The sequence below is a fragment of the Phoca vitulina genome, unplaced genomic scaffold (assembly GCF_004348235.1).
Source record: "Phoca vitulina isolate PV1807 unplaced genomic scaffold, GSC_HSeal_1.0 scaffold3, whole genome shotgun sequence".
NCBI classification, from domain to species: Eukaryota; Metazoa; Chordata; class Mammalia; order Carnivora; family Phocidae; genus Phoca; species Phoca vitulina.
The window spans coordinates 20,147,805-20,174,638 of NW_022589706.1; the positions used below are offsets into that span (position 1 = coordinate 20,147,805).

Consider the following 26,834-nt stretch of genomic DNA (forward strand, 5'->3'; position numbering starts at 1 on the left):
ATGAGGCGGGCTGAGTGGCCGTGATTGAAAACTGGGGAAGCTTCGCGTGGGGGAATACCACGTACGATCGAGTGGCACAAAGTCAGAAGAAGGAGAGAAACGGAACTAGGGACACTTCGGTACACAAAGTTGCCATTAAAGTTTATTTCCCTTTTATCCAGATAGGTGACGCTACACTTTGCCAGTTACTAAAGGCTGCAGGTTTCTGCTCAGAAAATAACACCGAGGCTTCCAACATGTGTTTATTCCCCAGGCGCGCGCGCACACACACACACACACGGTCTACCCCCGTAAGCAAGCACGATGACAGGAATGCCAAGCATTTAAACAAAGACAGGCACCACCCCAACCCCCAACCCCAGCCCTCCGAAGTCTGCACTCCCAAAAAAGGATCCCTCTCTGGCTCTCTCTGGAGTTTGATGTTCTCTCTCTCTCTCTCTCTTTTTTTTTTTAACCACTGCAGCCCATCATGGTTTCTCAGAACACCAACGTGGCTCCCTGGGCTTACGCAGGATCCCCTAAGCCACCCTTAACCATGCCCTAACCAAGATGCTAAATCGCTAAACGGAGACACTTCGGGGTGGGGTGGGGTGGGGGGGCATCGTCTGAGAAGGGGGAGGAAAAAAAAAAAAAAGAAACCTTTCCTGACACCGCTTCAGTGTTCTCACACACGCACTCGGTATTAGGGAGAGGAGGAAATTTACCAGCCCCTGGGAGGGAAAGCAAGTCCCCCGACAGGACTGTGGCTGCGCTCACTCGGGAGAGGGGGAAAGGCTTTGGCTTAAAGGGGACGGGGACTGGCTGGATTGTGCACACAAGGAGTGGCCCCCGGTGCTGAAGCTGGGCTTTCCGGAGCGGGCCGGCTGGTTAGTACTCCCTTCTGCCTTCCTCCCCTCAACCCTCCTCCCTCCCTCTCCGGGAGTGTGTAGTTTCCGCGGCTAGGCTGCTACCGCCGCCGCCGCCGCCTCAAGCAGCAGCAGCTTCAGGGACAAGCTTGAGCCGCAAGCCAGCCAGCGAGCTCCCAGCAGCAGCCACCACTTTGGGCAAACTTGCGGGTTTCCGGCTCGCGGCTAGCGAGCGGGAGCTTCCTATTTGCCATTCAGCGTCTTTGAGCCTTGGCAGTCCAAGGGGCGGCGAGCGCGCCCGCACCAGACTCTCCCAGACGCAAAAGGGGACGAGACAACTGCGGAATTCACCCGCCGTGCCAGGGCACTTCCGAGGCAACAACCGACTGGCACTTTTTCTCCCCTTGGCAAACTGGATTTTTTTTTTTTTTTTTTTTTTCTTTTTAAGCTACTTGGCAGCTGTCTCTGACTCCACCTCCCGCTCACCCCCTCCCCAGCGCCTTTGGCTTTTCTTCGGAAATCCGGACAGAATTGGGCATCTTTGTTAATTGCCGTTGGGGGAGCCCGGCCAGGGGCTTTCGTCAGGCCAACGTCGCCTGAGCACCGAGCCTGGTTTGCTCACCTTTGAACTGCAAAGGGATCAAGTTCAGCTCGAGTTGCCAGCATTGGGACTGGGAGGAAGGAGAGGGAGCGTGCAGGAGAGAGAGTGGGAGCAGGGGAAAGGGGAAAGGAGAGGAGGGAGGAGAGAGGAGGAGGAGGAGGGAGGAGAGAGAGGGAGGGAGGGGAGGGATCGAGAGAGAGCGGGGAGAGAGAGAGCCTGCAATCTCCTCCCTGAATCGCGCACAGCGCTGCAGATCCCAGTGCTCGGAATTGCGGGCCGAATGCAGGTGAGGAAAGGCACGGACTCTGCGGCTGCGAACCCAAACTTGGGCACCGCGCGGTGCGCACGGCTCAGCCTTCGCCCCCGCGGGCGAACGGCTGCTGCGGTTTCAGGCGGCGGCTTCGTGACTAATGACCTTGCGCAGAGTTGTTAAGAAAAAAAGAGAAACCCGAGCTCTTGGGGGTGAGAAGGGACTGACTCTCTGGGCGTCTCTGAAGATGGCTCGGACTGCTCTTCGGCGCGCGGGGGGGACCCGGACGCGGACCGCTGTGTGACGCGAGTGGTCTCCACTGCACGGTGCCCGAAGCGACCTGCCAGGGATTCTTCATTCTCGATCTGTTGAGTGGCTCCCCGCTGCCAGAGCGGAGTCAGAGTTCAGACTGGCTTGTTGCTGGCCCCAGCGCCTCGTGCAGGAAGCAACTCACGTTTGCCTGGGCAGCCGGAGCAGAAGCTGGGTCTGGAGTGAGTGGCTGGAACGTGAATTGGACTCAACTCGAGTAGCAGCAAAGACGAACGGGGTTGGCAGGCGGGGGAGGCTGCAGGCTTGTTCCCCGCCGCTTCCCGGCTCCACCGCCCGCCTGCCGGAGCGGTTCCGGCCCCATCCGACAGAGCGGGGACCGGAGCTCGGGATCCTCCGCCCGCTGCGGGGATGACTTTGGGGGGGCGCCGAGCCCGCGGCGCGCAGTGTCCCGTGAACTGTGAGTACTGCGACTGAACGGCGGCCGGCGAGCGGGCGATTAGCACCCATTGCATGAATTATGAAACAATAACTTTCAGAAGAAGCAGAAGGAAAAAAAAAAAGAAGAAGGATTTATCGCTGGTCCCCCTGGCCGACTCCGCACGGTGCTCTTGCCCCCTCCCTCCTCTCCCTCCTTTCCCGGAGAGAGAAGAAGATTGTGAGGAGGGCAGGCGGTCGGCCCCGTAGGAGGGGGGGCGCCGAGGGGGCTGTGATTAGAAGGAGCAGTAGCAGCAGCAGCAGGAGAAGATGCTGAGGATGCGGACCGCGGGATGGGCGCGCGGCTGGTGCCTGGGTTGCTGTCTCCTCTTGCCGCTCTCGCTCAGCCTGGCGGCCGCCAAGCAACTCCTCCGATACCGACTGGCCGAGGAGGGCCCAGCGGACGTCCGCATCGGCAACGTCGCCTCGGACCTGGGCATCGTGACCGGCTCGGGTGAGGTGACTTTCAGCCTCGAGTCGGGGTCGGAGTACCTGAAGATCGACAACCTCACCGGCGAGCTGAGCACGAGCGAGCGGCGCATCGACCGCGAGAAGCTGCCCCAGTGTCAGATGATCTTCGACGAGAACGAGTGCTTTCTGGACTTCGAAGTGTCGGTGATCGGGCCCTCGCAGAGCTGGGTGGACCTGTTCGAGGGTCGGGTCATCGTACTCGATATCAACGACAACACGCCCACCTTCCCGTCACCCGTGCTCACGCTCACGGTGGAGGAGAACAGGCCGGTGGGCACTCTCTACCTGCTACCCACCGCCACTGACCGTGACTTCGGCCGCAACGGCATCGAGCGCTACGAGCTGCTCCAGGAGCCCGGGGGCGGTGGCGGCGGCGGCGGCGGCGGCAGCGGCGGCGAAGGCCGGCGTGCTGGGCCTGCCGACAGCGCCCCCTACCCCGGGGGCGGCGGGAACGGCGCGAGCGGCGGCGGCCCCGGCGGCTCCAAGAGGCGGCCGGACATACCAGAGGGCGGCGGCGGGACCAACCCCGGTGGCCGCAGCAGCGTGTTCGAACTGCAGGTGGCCGACACCCCGGATGGCGAGAAGCAGCCACAGCTGATCGTGAAGGGGGCGCTGGATCGGGAACAACGCGACTCCTACGAGCTGACCCTGCGGGTGCGCGACGGTGGCGACCCGCCTCGCTCCTCTCAGGCCATCCTGAGGGTGCTCATCACCGACGTGAACGACAACAGTCCCCGCTTCGAGAAGAGCGTGTACGAAGCTGACCTAGCCGAGAATAGCGCCCCAGGGACTCCCATCCTGCAGCTGCGTGCCGCCGACCTGGACGTGGGGGTCAACGGACAGATCGAGTATGTGTTCGGAGCGGCTACCGAATCCGTGCGGCGGCTGCTGCGCCTGGACGAGACGTCCGGCTGGCTCAGTGTCCTGCACCGTATCGACCGCGAGGAGGTGAACCAGCTGCGCTTCACCGTCATGGCCCGCGACCGCGGGCAGCCCCCCAAGACCGACAAGGCCACAGTGGTCCTCAACATCAAGGACGAGAACGATAATGTTCCGTCCATTGAAATCCGCAAGATCGGGCGTATCCCACTCAAGGACGGGGTGGCCAACGTGGCCGAGGATGTTCTGGTCGACACCCCCATTGCACTGGTACAGGTGTCCGACCGAGACCAAGGCGAGAATGGGGTAGTCACCTGCACCGTGGTGGGTGACGTGCCCTTCCAGCTCAAGCCGGCCAGCGACACAGAGGGCGACCAGAACAAGAAAAAGTACTTTCTGCACACCTCGGCCCCTTTGGACTATGAGACCACCCGGGAATTCAGCGTGGTCATTGTGGCGGTGGACTCGGGCAGCCCCAGCCTCTCCAGCAACAACTCCCTGGTTGTCAAGGTAGGGGACACCAATGACAACCCGCCCCTCTTCGGCCAGTCCGTGGTGGAGGTTTACTTTCCAGAGAACAACATCCCTGGAGAGAGGGTGGCCACGGTGCTGGCGACAGACGCGGACAGTGGGAAAAACGCGGAGATTGCCTACTCTCTGGATTCCTCCGTGATGGGGATCTTTGCCATCGATCCTGATTCTGGGGACATCCTTGTCAATACGGTGCTGGACCGAGAGCAGACAGACAGGTATGAGTTTAAAGTTAATGCCAAAGACAAAGGCATCCCAGTGCTGCAGGGCAGCACCACGGTGATTGTGCAGGTTGCTGACAAGAATGACAATGACCCTAAGTTTATGCAGGACGTCTTCACCTTTTACGTGAAAGAAAACTTGCAGCCCAACAGCCCGGTGGGGATGGTCACGGTGATGGATGCAGACAAGGGGCGCAATGCCGAGATGAGCCTCTACATAGAGGAAAACAGTAACATTTTTTCCATTGAAAATGACACAGGGACCATTTACTCCACAATGTCTTTTGATCGGGAACATCAGACCACATACACCTTCAGAGTCAAGGCTGTGGATGGGGGGGATCCTCCCAGATCAGCCACAGCCACAGTCTCTCTCTTTGTGATGGATGAGAATGACAATGCTCCCACAGTTACCCTTCCCAGAAACATTTCCTACACTTTACTGCCACCTTCAAGTAATGTCAGGACAGTAGTAGCTACAGTGTTGGCAACAGACAGTGATGATGGCATCAATGCAGACCTTAACTACAGCATTGTGGGAGGGAATCCCTTCAAGCTGTTTGAGATTGATTCCACCAGTGGTGTGGTTTCCTTAGTGGGAAAACTCACCCAAAAGCATTATGGCTTGCACAGGTTGGTGGTGCAAGTGAATGACAGTGGACAGCCTTCCCAGTCCACCACGACTCTGGTGCATGTGTTTGTCAATGAAAGTGTTTCTAATGCAACTGTGATTGACTCCCAGATAGCCAGAAGTTTGCACACCCCACTCACCCAGGATATAGCTGGTGACCCAAGTTATGAAATTAGCAAACAGAGACTCAGTATTGTCATTGGGGTGGTTGCTGGAATTATGACAGTGATTCTAATCATCTTAATCGTAGTGATGGCGAGGTACTGCCGGTCCAAAAATAAAAATGGCTATGAAGCTGGCAAAAAAGATCATGAAGACTTTTTTACACCCCAGCAGCACGACAAATCTAAAAAGCCTAAAAAGGACAAGAAAAACAAAAAGTCTAAGCAGCCTCTCTACAGCAGCATTGTCACTGTAGAAGCTTCTAAACCAAATGGACAGAGGTATGATAGTGTCAATGAGAAGCTGTCAGACAGCCCAAGCATGGGGCGATACCGATCCGTTAACGGGGGGCCCGGCAGTCCTGACCTGGCCAGGCATTACAAATCTAGTTCTCCGTTGCCTACTGTCCAGCTTCACCCCCAGTCACCAACTGCAGGAAAAAAACACCAGGCCGTACAAGATCTACCACCAGCCAACACATTTGTGGGAGCAGGAGACAACATTTCAATTGGATCAGATCACTGCTCTGAATACAGCTGTCAAACCAATAACAAGTACAGCAAACAGGTAAGATGTGTTCCAAATATATTTAAATATCCCACAAAAGGCTAATAACTCTGAGACAGAGCATCTTCTGTGAAGTTTTGTTTTCTCTCTTTTAAGCTATTATTTAAAAATTTAATGGCAGTAATTTAATGTTAATTCATATATCATTAATTGAATACAGGCCATCTACGCAAGGTGCACCGTTGCATTTTGCAAGTTACCAAACCAGTGTTTACTAAGCTACCTCAGAACATATTCAAAATAGGCAGTACTTCATACTTGACAGTACTAATTCATCCTACATTTTCTGTTTTCAAGATAAATATGTATATATTGTTTGGGTGGTTAGTTTTGACCTGAAATTATTTTGTTTTGTGACTACTAAGTGGATAATTACATCCAGGGAGAAAATTTCTAAAGTTACTACTGGTGCCTATGCAAATTGGACACTATAAAAGTTTTAACTGTGTTAATGTATTATGTAGGATTTTACAGATCACGGAGGCTGGCTCATGCAAATATAGTACCAAGTCTGAGATACTTAAATACTGACTACTTTGACATAAATGTTGGTTTAAAAATATTTAATGGTATGCAAATATCATGCAAAACTACATTTTTTAAAATTTTATTTTATTATGTTATGTTAATCACCATACATTACATCATTAGTTTTTGAGGTAGTGTTCCATGATTCATTGTTTGCGTATACATTTTTAATACTTCAGTGTCTGTAACAAACTTCTGTGAGGCTATGCAGTTAGCACTTGCATTCTTCATGTTTGGTATTAAAAGTTTATAAGCAAAAGTAAAGTACAGGACCCTTTTATTATTTAAGCCAAGCAACAGAAATGTTCTTGTTTGATGCACTGTGTACAAGAAAATTTTGGTCTGCATTGTGATGTCCTGACACTATTAAGGTTATATGGAATATTTGATACAGTTGTTTTTCAGTGAAATGTGGAAACAGTTTAAAAAAGCATATTTTGAGATGAACTTCAGAAAATAGAAAATTTATTTTTGGAAGTTTTGCTTGTGTGATATATGTAATGCTTACAAAGTTTACTTTTTACACCCACCAAGGTCTGACACTCAGCCAGTAAAACCTTTTGGAAACTGCTGTGTCTAATGCTGGAGCAACCCCACTAATAAAATACCATATATTTCTTATCCCGAGAACTCATCTCAAAAAACACATTTATGACTGTCAAATAATATTGAATAATAGTTTTTCTATTAAATATGCTTTGCATGTGGAATGTGCAATCTGAGAAGAATTAAGGCAAAAGAAAAACTTGTTTTATAGCATCATTAAAGATATTATTGATGGGCTCATTGAAGACATAGAAAAGAGATACTAATTCTTTATCACTTTCATAGTTTTAAAAATCAATTTCCTAAAGAAATATTTGCTACTTATAGTACCTTACTGTAGCTATTTGGATAAGGAGAAACAGACTTAACGTGGTTTTATATCCAATTGTCAAAGCAATTCAAGAAAATGCAGGCTTGAACTTCATTACATTAAATGGCTTTTGAAAATATGTGATGCCGGTGAGCCTGAGTTACTTATTTCTTTTAACCTGAAATTTACTAAGGGGAGGGTTTATATTTATTGTGTTATTGCTTTACCTGGAGTTAGAAGAAGATTTTTGTTTTGTTTGTGGTACTTTTATCAGTTTTGTAAACAAGGACACATCTAGTTAAAATAATACTACATTTTTAAGATCGACTTAGAAACACCCACAAATAAATTTATATCTACAGAAATTTCCTTGGAAAATGATAACTTGTAGTGCAAACGTGTGTGAAGACATCTTTCTGCAGAATGTTTACTTCTTCGCTGTAAACCTAATAGGATGTTTTGTCCTGTGGCTGAATGACATTTGCATTCTAAATTGTGTAATCTTAAACTTTGGAGGGGACATACCAAGTGGCAGATTTATAGATATTTTATACAACGCCCTCATATGATCTGTGCTGTCACTTAAGCTTTATTTGGCTCATCAAATGAGGTTGGCTCTATATTCTTGAGCATTTAAGACAGCCAATATCAAGACTGTTGTGGCATCCTGTTTAAAAGGCAAAGTGATAGGCTTATAAATAAACTAATGTATGGCGGTAGACTCTTAACAGAACAAAGAAGTCCATATACCAAAATAGAAAACCTGCAAAGCCATCGGTATAAATCATGCAGTTTGCCAAAAGTGACTGGAAAACTTATATGTTGTTCAGTATTCAAAAGATGTGTAAAGTTTTAACCATAATAAATAGCTGAGCCAAAATGAAATAAAGGAGAATGAAACACATTCCCCTTAATGTAATTAGTAATAGTAATTGATACTCTTCATCTCTTCAATATTGCTGTCAGGGGACAAGGGATCCATTTACAAAGTTACATTCTGTTTAGACATCTGACACAATAAAAAGGATCTTTTTTGTTCTGATTTTTGCTTGTACCATAAGGAGATGATTTTCTATTTTCATTTTAAAAAGATATTAACTTTAATTGTTATACAACTGCCAAAATGTATTTTCTGTGGTTAAATTTGATGTAAGATAAAATAAAATAAAGAACACAAGGTTTTGTTATAATTCCCCCCTTTGATACTGAATTTATCTAAGGAAAACCCTGAGGGATGCCATATTTTAATTCCTTATGATAGGGATTAATTAAAAATCAGAGATTTCATCTGACATAAAGCCTTCATTTTATTTATAATTTTCTTGAATTGCCTTACCATAGTTCTTTACCTGTGATACAATGGAAGTGATATCTGTTTACAGTGTTCTTATCTTCATAAGAATTAGACATTTCAAAGTGTTGCTCCTAAATCCTGTTAATGGTTATATTGTAATAAATTAAATAGCTTTGTGGAAATAAGTTTGTAAATAATGCCCTTCCCCCTTTTTGGTTTGTTTTCACAGGGTCTAGAAATTTTCAAATCAAGCTTCTATAGTTCCTCTTTGGCATAATCTAGATGTGTGTTGCAGAGTTGCTATATTTTTTTTTCTTTTCTGAAAATCACACCTTAGCAAAACTGATGATGTAGCCCAGGTTTCCATAGTTCAGGCCTTTGCAGTTCAAACAAAAGCCTTTGCTCTCAAGTAAATAATGTGTCTAGTTGAGCAGAATGTGGATCATTGACAACATTATTGAGATTAAGTGTCCACCTTTCCTTTGCTTGGTAAACCTGGTTTTAGTGGTTGTTCAAGTTTTGTGACTTGGAAATACAATTGTGCTTTTGACTTGTAAAATAAAGACAGAGGCATTCTATTTTCCTACTTACTTTTTAATCTTCAGAGTTTTATTATGTGTTAAATATTTTTCAATTTTCTTAAAAAATAATATAATTCCAAAAGATTAGTAAGCATATAAAAGTATAGTTACTACTTTGTTTATTATTTTTAGGTCCTGTTGAGTTTATTCATGCCATGCTGTTATTTAGATAATGCACTGGCAAGTAAAAATTTTATTGTATTTAGTAAATGGAAAGCAAAGTACTTTACTTCTGGCAAGAGTAGAGAAGATACAGCTTGAATAAACATTAATTTAAAAATCCATTTGTAGCTGATGCAGAAATACTCAAGAAAAATTCGTATTAAGTCCAGTGATAGTTTCCCTTGCCTTTGGAACTGCAGAATGTAGTCTGAATAATGTTCTCTTTAATTGATCAAATTGTATTCAATATATTCATTGTATACTCAGTTAAAAAGATGGCAGAAATTATTTTTTTAAATTACTTCCAGTCTGGAAGCAAACGGATGACTTGCCATCATCTATTAGAGTTTTCAGCACTGAGAAAACTACATGTCAATCTGTTTGTGTATATACATTACACCATACATACATACTACAGTAGAAATGCGTCTTCAGAGTGATGCCAACCACAGCTTCTAGTTTCAATTTGATAAGCATAATTTCTACAATATGATTCTGCTGTGTATAACCAAAAACACTTTTAGGAGGTACAGTGCATCTGCATATGGTGGAATTTCTCTTACACTTGGCCTGATATAATAGACAAGTGACTAATAACTGATGAAAGGTTACATCTTTAGTCAGGAGATATGTACTAAAGCAACATTACCTAGATCTCTGGATGTCTATGCGAAAGGAAAGGGTCATCCACTGATTTGATCTACCTTGAATATATAAATTTTTATGGGAGTCCAAGTATGACAATTTGAAACTTATCTCAAACTTACCCCAAGTCAATAAATAACTTAGACATGAGACCACAGAGTCAATTTATAGATTTTAAGTAAATCATGCAGCTGGATAAATATAGCAAAATCATTCTTTCTTATTATCTTCTATTTTTGAGTAATTACATACAGTATTTGTGGAAAAGTGTACACCTGGTATCTCTTTCTCCACACAAACACACAGATATATTCATATAGACCAACTATGATGCCATTAGACTTTTATTTCACTGTGATATTCATTTATTAATATATGGAACATATTTGAACTTTCAACACATATAAAATTGAAAGAAGATATAATCGACCATTTAGTGTTTGTATCTAAAATCACTGGAGTCATCACATTTTAGAATTAAAAGATATCATCCAAACCAGTTCCTTCATTTTATATGAAGAGAGACTGAGGACTTTCTCTGTTTGTACCATTGGGGTGTGAATTTGGTTTTCTGCTGGTTCCTTGACTGATGCAATGAAACTTAAGAAGTTGAGGCCTTTATGGTAAAGTAATTAGGTTGAGATCACAAGATTATTGAGGATCCAATGTGGATACAAGTCATGGAATGCAGAGGCCAGTGCTTTTGTTTTTTCTTTTTTTTTTTTTTTATCATACTACCTCTAGGAATAAAATTGAACTTATGTAACTTTCTCTGTATGTCTTTCAATAGAGACAGAAATCTGCTGAGATTTACCTGTGTCTGTATAACTATATATTTGGCTATGAAGACTGACTTTTTTGCAATAGAATAGAATTCTGTTTTAGGCTCTAGTTTTTATCTGTAAATTATTGGGGAAATTATAATTCAAATTTTATAGATATTCAAAAGAGGGTAATGGTTCTTTTCCCCTATGTAAAATAGCAATTGATGACACTCATTGAAGTAACTTAACATTGTTTAGAACATATATTCAACAGGTTAATTGACAGAATTTTTAATTTTAACAGAACCGTGACAACAGATGTAAGCTCCTATCTGGGATTAGTATCTCCTCAATAAAAACATAATTTTAATTGAAATTAATAGAAGCTTTCTATACAGCGTGTATGGAAGTTTATATGCATTCTAATTGGGATAATCTTTTACCTTTTGCACCAATATAGATGATTTTATTTGCCTTCTATGCTCCTTTACGTTTTGCCAACTCTGCAGGCGTGTTCTACCTTCGTAGCGTCCTTAACACACAATCGTGAACTAAGTTTTCCTCTAAATTTGTTTTCTAGCAATTTTTTTTAAAAATGTGACAGTTTTTAAATTTTTCAATTGGATTGCCTCCTTTGTTAGGCAATTAATCACTCTAGTGTATCATATTTAAATTTTATATAGTGATAAAATGCTAATGATTGAGTATATTAATTTCAAGAATAAAATTTGAACTGTTTTAAAAACTGAATGTAGTGTGACAACCATTGCTTCACAATAGCTACCCATGCTATTAGATATTTTACCATCATTTCTTTTCCTGGGACAGGATGGTGGTGGAGGTTATGCTGGAAATTTAGTATAATAATTGTTTAGAGCTTTATGTTTAAGCTGTATGTAAGCAGTTTTTAGACTATAGCAAGGTTCCCCATCCGTTTATTTACTGTGACTCTATAGAAATAGTAAGATCTGTTCATATAGATCTTGAGTCAGCTTTACTTTTCTCTCTTATTTATTTTAAAAGCCCTTAGAATCTTTTCTAAAGCAGGGACTCTGTTTTGGAACATTACACAGTGCTTTATTTAGCATTAGTGTTGCGGGAGAAATCACATTCCAAGAAGAATTGAGCTGAAACCACTAAAACTAATCTTAATTATCACTTCTGGTGAATTAATGTTTTAAAGGCAGAATAAAGGTTTATTTTCAGGAGTTTGGTGATGTTTGTATTGAACTCTAATGCTGTGTACAAACAAAAAAACTATTAAAGCTTCTGAGTAGGATTCATCTGACAAGTTAACTTTTTTTCCCCCTGAGCATTTTTATTATTTACAAACAGATAATTTGTAAATAAAAATACTCTGCAACAAAACCTTTACCACAGCATTCTGATTGGGTATAAGACATTGGGGGAAAATTCTTCCTCAGGCTTTTTTTTTTTTTTTTTTTTAAATCTGCATAAATCTTTATTTTCCTTTTTTCAGATGCGTCTACATCCATACATTACTGTGTTTGGCTGAATTCCACTCTAATATGATGCTCCATTATGCACCATACTCTGATGACCTTGCTACTCCGAAACCTGCTGGAGCCTGCCCTTGGCCGTGGGGTGTCAGCCAATCACTGCTTGTTTCCCTTGTTGTGCATTGGATTTTCAAGGTTTTTTTTCCCCCTCATTTAAGGAAAAATACTTTTGAAATAAATAAACTTATAAAAGAAGCAGTATTAATAAAGAAATGTGCTACTAATGGATGTCTAAATCACCAGGAATTCCATTCTCAAAGAGGTGGTTAGCAGAAATTAAAAAAAAAAAAAAAAAATCCCAAGGCACATTTCAACAATACTTTTGAGATTCTAGCTTTGTGTGGACCTAGGAAAATTAAGCCTATTGAGTCTTTGTCTGTAATACCTTAAATACCAACTTTTGATAAAATCCTAAGTTGATCAATATTTTTAAAGGGCTATGGAATCACAGTCTTTTCCAGGCCAGTGAGATAGTGTGTTAGAATAAAATATAGTGTCTCCTGCTCATTCTGCATGTGTATTTCTAGATGGCACTGTGTGTATTTGTGTGTGCTCCTACACATCTATATGCAAGGACTTTGAGCAATATTTATGAAAAGTATTGTTTGTAAAACAAATTTGAGAGATTAATGTTGTATTAAGCAGTTACTGCCAATGGACTGGTTTATCCTTAATCTTGAAATATTGACCAAAGAATCTGTACTAGCTATAGAATTTTCAAGTTTTTGTTGTTAAATTCCTTAAGAAAATTTGCAATCTTTCACTTAGATTTCCTGAAGTCACTGTAGTAACATTCAGAAGGAATTTGTGGCTTCCTGCTTTTGTGGTACATTTATCTGAAGGCTATTCTATTTGATGTCAGATAACATAAATTCAGGCTGCTTCCGAGAATTCAGAATTTAGATATTGTTGAGAGAGAGAGTGGCTGAATTTTAGTTGTGTAAGTAGTATTCTAGGTAAGTCAGGGAATCCACTGGGTGGTCCCTCTAACTCTCCATGTTTATATATTTGTCTCTGTTTGTTGTATGTGTTTTTGTGCCCAAACATAAGTGTTCTGTGTGTAAAGTTTGATAAATTTATAGTACATTTACCATATCATCTGCCCTACGAAGTTTTCCAAAAGTTTTGAAATACTAAGAATGCCAGATTCCTGGGATTTTTTTTTTTTTTTTTTTTTTGGTGATTTATTGTCAATATAAAAGCCCTTTAATAAAAATAAATAAATACTTGAAGAATATTGGGGCGCCTGGGTGGCTCAGTTGGTTTAGCATCCAAATCTTGGTTTTGGCTCAGGTCATGACTCTGGGTCATGAGTTGAGCCCCATGTTGGGCTCCGCGCTGAGCATGGAGCCTGCTTAAGTTTCTCTCCCTCCCTCTCCCTCTACCCCTCCACCACACACACACACAACCTCTCTAAAAAACAATAATAATAAATAAATATTGGAAGAATACTAAAATGTAGAGTGATAGGAAATGTACTTTAACCCATGTAAATCTCTAATGTATATATTTCAAGATTTTTATTTTATTAGCTGTTTAATTTTGCAAAAATGACATTTTCAGAAATATTATTGAAACTGTAGTGAAATTCCTGAATAAAACCTAATTATCCTCAAGTTCTCAATTTGTTTTGAGCACAAGGACCAGTATAAGAAGCTGGTGAAAGAACAGTTACCACTTCCTGGTTCTTGAAAATGTCATGTTTCCTCATCAAAGATAGTAAACTTCCTTAGGTATACTTAAAGTGTGAATCCTGTAACAAATCATATCAATTCGAAAACAAAGTATAGAGGAAAGAAGTCCAGAATTTTGGGATAATCTAACTGCAACCACATAGAGAGGATATACATAAAAACTTTCACAAAGAACATTCTAAGGAAGCCTTTTGAAAACTTGAGTTGCAACACATTTTTGAGGCATGAATCAATTTAGTGCATCTCTACCACAATTAGAAAGATGTGAAATAAAACACAACCATTCCAAGTACATCACCCATATAGTAAGAGTAAATGTTGTTGTGTGCACTCCTTATTTCAGTTGTGTATATGTGTTCCTATTCTTGGTTGCCATGGAAAAAAATGTGTTTTGTTGTGGAAGCAGTTGAAAAGGGTTCAGAACCACTGATGCAGTTTGTTTGGGTGGGAAACTATGGCTATTATTGGAAAAACATAATAAATCAAAACAAAAAAATAACACTCCCAAAGATTTTAGTGTACTATTGAGCTGAATCAGAATCATCAACAGCATACCATTCCAGAAGCATTCATCAACCAGCAAAAAGCTTGAGAAAAGCCTATGATCATTTCTCTGTGTGTGTTTGTGTGTGTGTTTTAATCTTTGAACATGTCACCTTTGGTTCCTATTTTGCACAAATTCCCTCTTTCTCCACCTTTCTTGCTCCCAGTCGTCATCCACCTCGGGTCTCTTGATCAGCCTCCTTTGTGATTACTGGAATTTACCATGTAGGGAGGTGCCTGTGGACAGATGGAAACAGACTGAGAACAAACTACCTGATACCCTATAAATTTCAGCATTGGGATATTTTGTTTTAAATGATAAGATAATATTTTATTTTCCATCACAAAATCTAGAGAAGAAAATGAGAATGTTAGAGACTGGTTTAATCACTTTTAACACATCTAATATCAGCACCGGTACTGGCTATGCAAAAAATAATAAAATAGAGTCTTTATCCTCATGAAATTAATATATTATAAAGAAGATTATGGAGCAGAAAATGATAGATTATATTTGCATCATGCTTCTTAAGTTTCAAAGCGTTGAATGCTATGTTTTGCTCATTTGCTCCTTGGAACAATCTGTGAGGAAAAGCACCATTGTTATTTCTGAGGTGAGGAAACTGAAACAAGGAACAATTTATTTATGACTGATGGAACTAGCTTAAGAACTTTATAAGTCTTTGAAGAAATATCAGGTCGGAATTCAAGTGTACTGCGAGCACTTGGGGAAAGTTGTGAAATCTGTGCTTTTGAATACGGTCTGTTTTCTGATTTATCTGGGTGAAATCACTTCAGAAGAACTCCTTAGAACATGCCCCAGGTTGTCAAACATTTTTGCAGTCATAAACTGCAATTAATACTACCAAAAACAAAACAAAAAAACAAAAAGGCTGTGGGTATAATGTGCAGATCTAATTAATTAACTGGATTTGTAAACACCATATGTGATTTAAAACAAACAAACACCTTAAGAATTGAGTAAGTCACTTTAAGCCTAACTATATTTTTGAGGCTATCTCTAGAAAAATCCAAGGCCCTTAAAAAGTAAATCCACAGTTTGAAATATGTCTCTGGGAATAATTTTCAATCTATAACTTTGCAAAACACTTTTCTTGGATGTGTGTGATTTTTTTTCCATTCCTTTTATAGAGATTGTATTAATTTGCTGAATCTTTAATACACAGTGCAAGGCTTTGGCATATAATTAAAACGATGGCTAGAACAAGTCTCTACATAGATAGGCAGTGCAAAAATAGGCAAGGTAGGCAAGGTATATACACGAAACTCACAGGGACTGCCTCCAAATCTGTCTGGTCTATCATGGTATTCCCAGTGCATAGTACAGCGCCTAACACATAGGAGACACTCAGAAATATTTGTTGAACAAACAAAGGGCTTGGGCTTTGATGCTAGATATCCTGAAGATCCCTTCATATTGGATTACTGGACTATGGTATGTCCACTTTTATATCAGACTCTGAGTGTCCTAATTGTTATTTTCTTTCCCTGCTGGATGGACTTCTCCATGATAAAAGGCTACCTGCTGGGCTGGCTAGAGTCCCTGCCTTCTCTGTGTGGGTCTGACTCTCATTTCAGTAGCAAATGAGAAATACTCTCATTTTCTCTCCTTCCTCCTTGGTGGTGGTGTCAACACCAAACCCTTAAAAAAGATAAAATTAAACTATTAAGTGACTAGGCAAAGCAAGTAAGGGAGGCACTGCTCACCCAGTAGAGTTCTGATATATTCTGAAGGGGTATGAAGAAACATGCCAACACGCTGGTTTTCAGTATTTTTCTTGTGATCCTTATTCTCATCTTGTACAGATTCTTATCTTTATCATTATCCCTTTCCTTATGGAAAAAATAGATACGTATATGCCCAAGCATAGGCATGAGTGTCTGTATTTGTCACTTTATATGTTCTTGCAGTTATTATTCATTCACTGTACCAATGCATGCTCACCGATAAAGTATAAGTTTCCATTTTTATTTTGAAAGCCCATGGTGAGCGTCACTTTTAAAGGTGAGAGCCTGGAATATCTGTAAAGAGAAACATGCACTTAGTTTACTAAGGAAAGAGGTCTAGAAGAGAGAATATGCTCTTGGAGTGATGAGCAGTGAAGTGGGAGCTGAGAAATGTCTTACAACTACTTAGTGTTGAATCACTATGTGGTACACATGAAACTAATGTAACATTGTGTGTCAACTCTACTCAAAAAAAAAAAAAAAAAAAATTACCCCTTAGGAGCCCATTTTTTAAGGAAGCACTTTTTTTTTTTTTTTTTTTTTTTTTTTTTTTTTAAGAGAATACTCTTTTATTGGAAATGCTAAAAAAAGCCCAGTGTATTAGTTTGTGAGGATTGGCATTACAAACTACCACAGACTGGATGGCTTAAATAATAGAAATGTGTTTTCTCATAGTCCTGGAGGCTAGGAGTCTGAGTCAAGGTGTAGGAGGTTGGTTTCTTCTGAGGACTCTTCTCTAAGGAGCACTCTTATATTGCAAGTGCAAATTGCAAGTGACTTCTGAAGGAGTTGGGTTTAGTCTTTGGCGCACCCTGGTGTAAATTGCTTTAAGCAGATAACTAGGTCAGCACCTCACAAGATCAACAGTCCTGAAGAAATGAGGATTCTGCTTAGGGCCTTAGGGGAAGGATGAGTAACCTTCAGTAGTTTTAAAGACTAGAACTCTGTTAAGGCACCAAGTGTCTCCAACTCCAGCTAGGCATCCAGGATGTAATGAGATTATATCAGAAAAAGGAGTTTCAGGTCTGACAAAAGCAAATGTTTGTGGCCTTGAATTTTGGCCCGAGGCCCCAGTAACCATAAGAACGGTACATGGCTTGATATGATTGCAAGATTAGTGTCAAAAAGTAGTAAACACCCACTTCCTCTCATTTAGACCAGGTGTTTCGGTTTGGTTTGGGTTTTGTTTTTAGTCTGGAATATCATGTCCAACTGCTCTGTTTCCATTCATTTTCTGCTCCCATACTTTTGAGAGAAAGATAGGAACAAAGAAGTAAAAAAGGAAAAAAAGAAAAGCCCACAACCACTGCATTAGCAACATATTCACCTTCTCCCTTGTATTATTATAAGACTACTGTAATTAAAAAAGTGGCCACATTATTGCCATGTAGTTGATTCTTGTCCTAATTTCATTCAATTCTCAGAAATTGAATTCTAGTAGGTCTGCACTATAGCCTAGAAACCTGAATTTTTAACACTGCCCCCTTCTCAGTTCTGATTACAGATGGTAGGTCAGGCTACAACAGTTCTGGGTGGGAGCCCCTGAAATTCCTAACTTCTGTTCGGTAGTTCACTTCTCGAAGGCCTCTGGCAAAATAGAAAATGAGCTGGATAAGACAATCTGAACATCTGCCTTCTTGTCCCGGTTCTGTCACTGATTGGCCAGTGTGACCTTGTGTAAGTCCTTTCGAGTCCGGAAGCCTATTGAAACCGTCCTCTGTCATTTTACGTAACAACTCCCGCTCTGAGTACATGACAGGGTTTATGGGGGGGGTCACACAAAACAATTGGGGCTTTGTCAAGCATTACCACAATTTAAGATAATATTTCTAGTCATCCATAAATTTTTCTAAGCCTTCTTAAGATGCATTTACACGTTTGGCATATTTTCACTACCCGTTATATTAAAAAGTTTCTTGGTTTTGTTTTTTTTTTGGGGGGGGGCATTTGTTTTAATTTGTCCTACTGCTTATTTGAAGCATCTGCTATTCTCTTTTCCTGATTCATTTCTTCAAAGTTACGCCGATCCCTGATTAAGCTGCAACAGGTGTGTGTGTCTCTACCTACGGCAACACGTCCTAGTTATTATCAGAAAGACTTTCGGTGCCTGTTGATGTCTCGATAGTGAAGGAGAAGAAAGAGCTCACTGCTGTAAACCAAGTGGTTTAGGAATGGCTTGTAACAGTTTGATATCTGATATCATCCATTTTGACACTTAAAAAATTCCATCGTTTTTTCAGTTATTTCTTCTTCCGTGCAAACTTTCCTGGGAAGTTTTGTTTCACCCATCATGACTAGTCTCTAAGAGCCATCAGTTACTGAGGTTTATTCTGCAACAATCACTCTGCTAAGGGGTGTACTACATTATAGTATTTACTCCTTTCTAACAACTCCAAGAGGCGGGTCTTATTATTATCTCCATGTGACATATGTAACTGGGGAAAAGCAAAACAGAATCTCTCCTAGATCCCATCCCTCTCCATATAACAGGGTCCACTAACTCCCTATAGTCGTCTCCCCTCCAACGTACTTCTCTCACCAAATCTGAGAATTTTTATTAGCATGGTGGTATCCCTGATAGATTTTAATTTACATATTTACATATTTAGCATAGTATCCCTGATAGATTTTAATTTACATAGGTTGCAGTATGCATTTTATTCTAGTCCACAATACCTCCTATGTATTCTTAGCAGGTTTAAAAGAGAATCAGTATCAGCTTGCTAGTGCTGCCGTAGCAAAATACTAGAGACTGGATGGCTTGAGTAACAGAAGTTTATTTTCTCGCAGTTCTGAACACCGGAAGTCCCAGATCAAGGTGCTGGCAAATTTCATTTGTGATGAAGACTCTCTTCCTGGTTGTAGGCAGCTATCTGCTCAATGTGTCCTCAAATGGCCTTCTCCCTTCCTCTTTCTAAGGACACCAGTTCTAATAGATCAGGGCCTCACCTTCTGACTTCTTTCAACCAAATTACCTCCATAAAGGCTATAGCTCCAGATCAGTCACATCGGGGTTTGGAGCCTCAGCATATGAATTTTAGGGGGATACAACTGAAGTTCATTTTTTAGCTTATTAACTCTAAATTTTTATGCACATCATTGAATGCTTCCTGCAATTTTCAGCCTTCACAGGGATTTGTGATATTAAGTAGCATCTTAGTTATTTTAATTTTGCCAACCAATAAGTGCATCTAAGTATATTAATTAATATAAAATCAATCTTTATATAAAGTAGTCCAAGAAGTTTTCCACAAATGTAGGAGGTCTTTTTAAATGATGATAGTAATATGTAGTCTTACATTTCTAGTATATTTTCAGCATTAAGATCCAAAGGAAAAGCAGTAGGAGTTAAGTGGGGAAAGAGTCGGTTGACACTCTAATAATGTAGGTTTAATAATCCCTCTTTTCTAAGGAGAGTCTCAGTGGATTTTCATGCACAGTGGTTTAATTGGTCTGACAAAGATCCAGTGGGTCTGAGTTCTCATGGCATATGGAAACTGCCAAACATGTACTGAAGCTGGTCCCATACTCTGAGTGACTCTTCACCAACTATTGATATATATGCATTCAATACACTGCATCATTACACGAATCCACGGACACATTGAGGATTTTTTTTTTTACTGTGCCTTTTTATTTGCTTCATAAGGTTAAAAATTCATGTGATAAAATATGTAATGAGCAGCCTAGGAACTATATATATGTCCAGTGGGATGTAGGAACTGGTGATTTTGTTAGGGTAATACAGGGTAAACTCATCAAAAGTCAGGAAGAGGAACTCCTTCTTTTCTGCCCTTTGGTCAGAATATCTAGGCAATGGACCATGACAGCTGAATAGACTTTTTCTAAGAATTACCTTTCTAAGCTTCTAGAGCTAATTTTACATTTGACCTCGTATATTAAAAATGGCAGGTTAATCAGTTCTTTTTTTTCAGGGAAATGACAATAATCGTGGCATCAACTTAAAGGTTTTTTGTTTTTTTTTAATTGCATCTGAATCTGCTTTTTGTTGCATTAAACTGTTGAACACAAGGATCAATTTTAGATGCAGACGGCATGTCTATACAGCATTAGGAACAAAAGATGGTAATACCTATTTTTTCCAAACCAATGCACACTCTATTAGGTCAGGAACATTTAATTTACTTTATTACTAAAACTTCTTGCCTTTTTCTCTAATGTTTTACCTTTAATAAGAAACTAGTGTCTGTGTGCGTGTACATGTATGTATAATATGTATATGCATTTATATATGTACAGACACAGAGGTAATACAGTTACCATTTCAGAGCAAACAATGAATGAGTGATTATTGTATGCCAATTATGTAATTGTGGGCAAAGCATTGTTCTAAACACTAGAGAAGCAACAATGAAGACAGATAACAATCTTTCCCCATTGAAATTCCATTTCAGTGGGGTAATACATAAATAATAATAGCTAAACTTATATTACATGCCATATCCTATGCACTGGTCAACATATTTTACTTATATTAACTCATTAAATAGGTACAACTACCCTATGAAATAGAGCTGATTATCATTAGTTTGTAGATGTGGACAGTGACGCACAGCAGGGTTGAGTAATTGCTCATGATCAACACAATTTGTAAAGTGGCCGAGCAGAGGGTCAAATACAGGGGCCACACCCTCAACCACTGTGTATATGCGAAGTGGACAGAACATGTCTAATTTATAGTCAACTAGTTCTAGGAGAATGAAATTGGATTCACGTATTTCTCTTAAAGGCTTCAGTGATGTTTCAACCGTCCTATCTTAATATCTTTTATACTCTGTTCTTGAAATTAGGTCACTCAGTCCAATTTTTTTTAATAGTACCATTGTAAACCTTAATCAAAGTTAAAATCAAAAGATGGGAAGGTAGATTTTAGACTAGTAGGCACTTCCTCCTTCTACCCACTCTCTGCTCTTGGGAACACCTCATTAATATGTTTTCCTTTTTTGTCATTTACCTTAGTATTCTTTACTTCACTCAGTATTCACATAGTCTGTTATGTATATTATTAATACAAGTAAGAAACATAAATTCATTATTTTTATAAATTGCCATTTTATTTAGGATAGGAAATGCCTTTTTATAGAGAATAAAACTTTACCTAGAAGATTTTTAAAACATACATTTTATTTACCTTTTACCAGAAAGAAAATACATGTTTCTCTTTTCGTTTTCTGGTTTTTGGTTTCTAAATATTCACAACATTTGAAAGAAAGCAAAGTAAAAGTGAATTCCTTATAAAATATTTTTTTTTGCAATTTATTCTGGTTTTCATCAAATTAGTTGCTCATTATTAAACATTCAATTAAAATATGACCTGTATCATGTCATAGTTTTCCTCTTAAAATATAATATTATTCTATTTCTTTATGAGACATGTTTTCAGTCCCCTAAAATGTGAATGAGTACAACCAAAGCCCATTTGAAATACATTCCTTATAAAAATAATGATTTACTAATTTTTTGCTATGACAGCATTTTCTTAATGTGTTGATGACACTTTTTATTATAGAATGTTTATTCAACTGAATAAATGTCTCTGAACATGTACCTTTGTAATATAACTCTGGGTTCTGTTATGTAGTAATTTTGTATCTTATGCTCTGAAATGATCTTTGTATACTACTGGAATGATTTAAACCTTTTAAGCTTTAAAACTATTGAATCAAATTGTTGAGGTGGTTGTTTGCACACTCCACTTAAAAATTTGTAGAATTTTGTTTCATTAATAATAGGTATTCAAAATATTGCCAGCATTGCAGTTATTTCCAACTAATGGAAAGAAAGTAGGATAAAATGGTAAGGAATCGGGCGCCTGGGTGGCTCAGTTGGTTAAGCGACTGCCTTCGGCTCAGGTCATGATCCTGGAGTCCCTGGATCGAGTCCCACATCGGGCTCCCTGCTCGGCAGGGAGTCTGCTTCTCCCTCTGACCCTCCCCCCTCTCATGTGCTGTCTCTCTCATTCTCTCTCTCTCAAATAAATAAATAAAATCTTAAAAAAAAAAAAAATAAATAAATAAATAAAATAATAATAAAATGGTAAGGAATCCACCTCCTCTCCTCCGGGCCTTACTTGAATTCTTATGGAACCCAACAGACCACCTCTTTAACATTCTCTTAAATGTTTCACTCCCGTTTGGAAACAACCATCTTAAAGCCAAACTACTCTGGAAATTAGTCATTGTTTATTATTGGCTTACTAAATGCAGGCATCTTTAATACATTCTAAAATGACTACATCAGTACAGTATAAGTAAAGTAGATACCGTTTGGTTTGAGCTGGAAAGCTGTTTCAAATTTAGCATCTGAATATGGGCAATCAGTTATGAAATCTGTAAACATCAATGTAGATATTGGTACACTTTCAGGGAGGGAAAAACAGAAGAAAAAAAGTGTGTTTTGCAAAACCACATTACAAGAACCTTGTGAAATTCTGCGTATATTATTATCACTCTAAAAAGTGATTCCTGGATACACCTTGTGAGTTGTGTTTTCTATTCACATAGGTAAGTGGGGATTGTGTTGAATATTCAGTAATAAATAGCATGAATACCTACTTTAAACAGTAAGCAAGTAATAATAATGCGTGCTTATGTATCCTTGAGAATTCACTGCTATGAATTTTGAACTTTTTGATTTTTTTTTTTTTTTTGTAAAACAAGACAGTTGTTGCTACAGCACAAGGCAGGGACTCCTAATGGCAAAGAAACATTTATAATCATGTAACTGCTCTGTTTAAGCCTGAGAAGTGGTTTAATGAAGACCTTTGTTTTCCTGTATGTTTATGCTTTTAAATATTACATATAATATTGTTTGCTAATCATTAGAGGATATGACCTCCTTAAGGGACATAAAGTGTCCCCACTGTGTCACATTACAGTTGACAGTGGATGTGCAATATGAAGGAAGAACAGATATGGCTTATAAAATAAATTCACTCGTACATAGTACTTTTATCATCTGTATAAATATGTCTGTCTGCCTTTCTCTTCTCTACATCAGCAATGCTCAGTTCTACATTTCAGGCCACAGAGCCTCCATGCAAAGAAAAGGACAGTGATTTGTGTGAAGCCTACACAAAGGAAATCCAGCCACATTTCTAGTCCTCAATTATTGTGTCCTTCATGCTTGTGCAACTTACCTTGTGTTCACAGTTGACCTGTGTGGTGCTTTTTGGATTTGTAGCATTAGTAAGAGCGCTGCCATTTGAGTTGTGAATTTAGTTTTGCTTTTGTTAAGCGTCAGAAAGAAAGAAACTATTCATCACATTCTGCTTCCTATAAAGAGATGTTGAAATGCAGAAAGATCCTCACATCTAAAAGCATGCCTTACCATACAATATGCCTCTGCATTAGCAGCTACAATCTGGCTGAGAGGCAGATGCAGGTTTTATAAGATTTATTTTGGTCTTAATCTCTGAAGTGGAGCAGATCACTCAACTTTTCTTTATCTCATGTTTCTAACTTATTTGTCTCTTCATGGGAAAGGTAAGAAGCTGTAAAAATCAAACAGTGAATCATTGGCTATTGGATGAATGTAATTTTTATTACATATTATGGTAAACAATCTTTGGGGAGGATGGAGGGAGATTAAGCAAAAATGAAGTGATGGTGCTAAACACTGCAGCCAACCTATTTTCTTAGAAGAATTAGTGTTGTTGTTTTTTTTTAAGACTATCTTCTTATCAAAAATAAGCGTTATGTTGTCATTTTATTCCTAGCACTCATCTGCAAGAGAATTGAAGACATATTATTTTATCACTTTTAGTAAAAGCAAAAAATGTCTTATTGAAGACAGGAAAAGAAACATACTTCAGAACTGGAGAGGAAAGTCTCAAGTTACAAAAAGAAAAATAAAAGGAGGGTTTTGTTCAAGGGGCCAAAAAAAATATTTGGCTGATTTTTTTTTTTTTTTCCTCATTTAAGCTGGTTTCTTACTGGGGCTGTTTTTTTGAATAATTGAAAAAAATGGGTGGAGAGGAAGTTTTTCATCAAAGGCAAAAGATAGTAAAAAATAAAAGTACTAAGGGAATAGAGATAGGAAGTTGTATCTTTTCTGTACTTTCATGATTGCCTACATTGCCCCCCTAAACTTATAATTGAAAAGCTCTGAAAAAAATTTCAAGCTTTGAGGAAAGTGCTAGAGGGTAAAAGATAACATTCTGTGATCCTTCAACCCTCCACTCTCTCAATCTCTCTCTTTCACACACACACAGGAGTGCACGTTCGCATACCCTCACAAAGTCAAATTATTTTGTTTTTAAATTAGTCACACATTTATCTTTGCAAACTAATAATAATAATCAGTTCAGTGAGCATTGAAATTTTGGAGGCATACTGGCATTTTTGAAAGCTGCTTTTAGAAAAGTTATTAACCATCTCACTAGGTTTCAAGTTGTGGAGGGAGATTGCTAGAATAATGATAGTGAAGCGGACATTCTGCATTCGGCAGTCTCCTAGAAGACACTGGACTATAGGCAATCCGTGTCTCCCTTGATCCTTCAGGATCCTCTACAGCAGAGTCAGTTTAAGATATCTGAGGTGTTGCTCTTTTCTTTCCGCAGTGGCATCCTGTAAGCTTTTACACTTGCTCTATCTTCATTTTTCCCGCCAAGCAGGCTGAGTTTTCTCACTGTCTCAGAGGAAGTCAGATGTCAGTGAGTACCAAGTGGAGCAGTGATAAGAATATTTTAAACACTGAATTTTTTTTTTTTAAGTTTTTGTATCTCAGTCGCACTGAGAAAGCTACAAAGGACTAACAAATTTGGGATTTCCAATATGCCTTGATGGCGTAACTACAAATTATTAAAAGCAAAGGTAGAACTCAAAGTTTGCCTAAGATGTGTTCCTACCAACCTATATGATCCTGAATCAGGAAAGACCTTAAGTAAGACAACTGGAGGTTACGTGTCCAAATGAGTCTTCTTCATTCATTTATTTAATGCCCGATTATTGATGTCCCATTGTATTTGGAATGTAAGGCAGGGGCTCAGAGTCTTGTGGAGAAGACAGACTGGCAAAGGAATAATTATACTGTAGTATGGTTAAGGGTTATGAGAGGAGCTATACGTACCCTGGGAAGGATTTAGTGATTCCTAGGGAGGCTGGCAATTGACAATTACCACACAAGGAAGTTATAATGTGGCTTTAATTTATTTCTTCTGCATCAGTCTTGCAACCTTGGCCATAGGGCATTAACTATTCTCATTGGATTGGAATTTGAATGTATTTTCTCCACACCCCATCCTCCTTTACATTTCAACAGGTTTTTGCTTTTTATGCATCTCTAATGGATTTTTTTCTTTTACTGTTAAAATTAGAACCACTTAATGAGCAATTCAGTTAGCCTCACTGCTTTTTAGCCATTCTGTGATTTTGACCAAAAACTGAACTTATTCACTATAACTGTTCACTCTGAATCCTTCACACTTGGCTCTGAATGACTTTTAGTAATTTGCTGATGTCAAATCACCTTCAAATGGGAACTATAACTATCATTGAAGAGATTGAAAGAAAAGAGACACAGGCTGCCAGGCGATTTCCAAGAGGAGTTATATAGATGCTTTTAATCACAGAAACATTACTGGAATATTTACACCCTCTCCAGGCAACTTTGAAAAATACAGCAACTCATCTGAGTCATAAGTTATATTTTCCTAAAAATAGTCATGTAAGCTTGTATTTTTATATCTTGTATTTATTTTATGCATTGATTATCAAAAGTGTTATAGCCATGGGGTTTCCCAAGAAAAATCATAATGATTTTTTTTTACAATTTCTAATTATTTTTAGGTCCTTTTCATTTCTTCTAGTGCTCTCCTTCTCCCCTGAGCACCTATCATGTCTTCTATTAACACTGGTACTTGTTATCAGCTGGCTTTCAGATGGTCCTGTGTTAAGTGACTGGTCGATGACAGCTTTTAAGATGTTGCCTCTCCAAGTTATATTTCTCTTCTGGAGGATTCTGGATGAACAAAAAGCCTGATGTGAGACTTTCTCATGAAAGGATTCATATGAGATGCTATCCAGAACACAGAGGAAAACATTTGGAAACAAAACAACCCTGGTTGAATTTTCTCCTATCATTCTTGATCCCTTGATCTCTTAAAGATGTCACTTCACAACAGACCTCTGGTTTTGTGTCCAGGTGGCGGTAAGGTATCCCTTGTTTAGTCCAATGGCACTCCGTCACTCAGAGTCAAATTACTCCATATATACTACATATATACACACACACACATACATGTATATACATATATGTACTGAGTTCACATAAATATAAATATGAACATAAACATAAATATATACACATACACAATTTTTTCCTCTAAAGAAATAATAGTCTCTTTTAAAATCCTAGGGTAAATTTTGGTCTGCAAGCACCACACCTCCAGGAGGTAACAGAGACTGATAACCCTAACTTAGATGATAATTTAAAAATTCTAAGTTATATTTCTATCATTTCTAAAAAGTATTGAAAAAAGCCGCAGTAGGACCACATTTGTAAAATGTCCTTGTCCAGCCTCATGGTAAAAGACCCAGAAAGGAGGTTACTTATTGGAAGAACAACCACATTGAT

The 26,834-nt window shown here is 39.6% G+C and overlaps 1 protein-coding gene across 10 annotated transcripts in view; it reads left to right on the plus strand.

Annotated features, from left to right (window-relative positions):
* Positions 1-99: 99 nt before the first annotated feature.
* Positions 100-26,834, plus strand: part of PCDH7 (protocadherin 7) — a 414,694-nt gene continuing 387,959 nt past the window's right edge. For 5 of the 10 annotated variants that reach the window (XM_032400146.1, XM_032400150.1, XM_032400152.1 and 2 more), the window contains exon 1: positions 100-5,902. In XM_032400146.1, the coding sequence (XP_032256037.1) occupies positions 2,711-5,902 (3,192 nt within the window). In that variant the 5' untranslated portion in view covers positions 100-2,710. Of the gene's footprint in view, positions 5,903-12,212; positions 12,564-26,834 lie in introns of those variants that run through there. The other 5 variants (XM_032400145.1, XM_032400148.1, XM_032400149.1 and 2 more) reach the window with 2 other exon arrangements.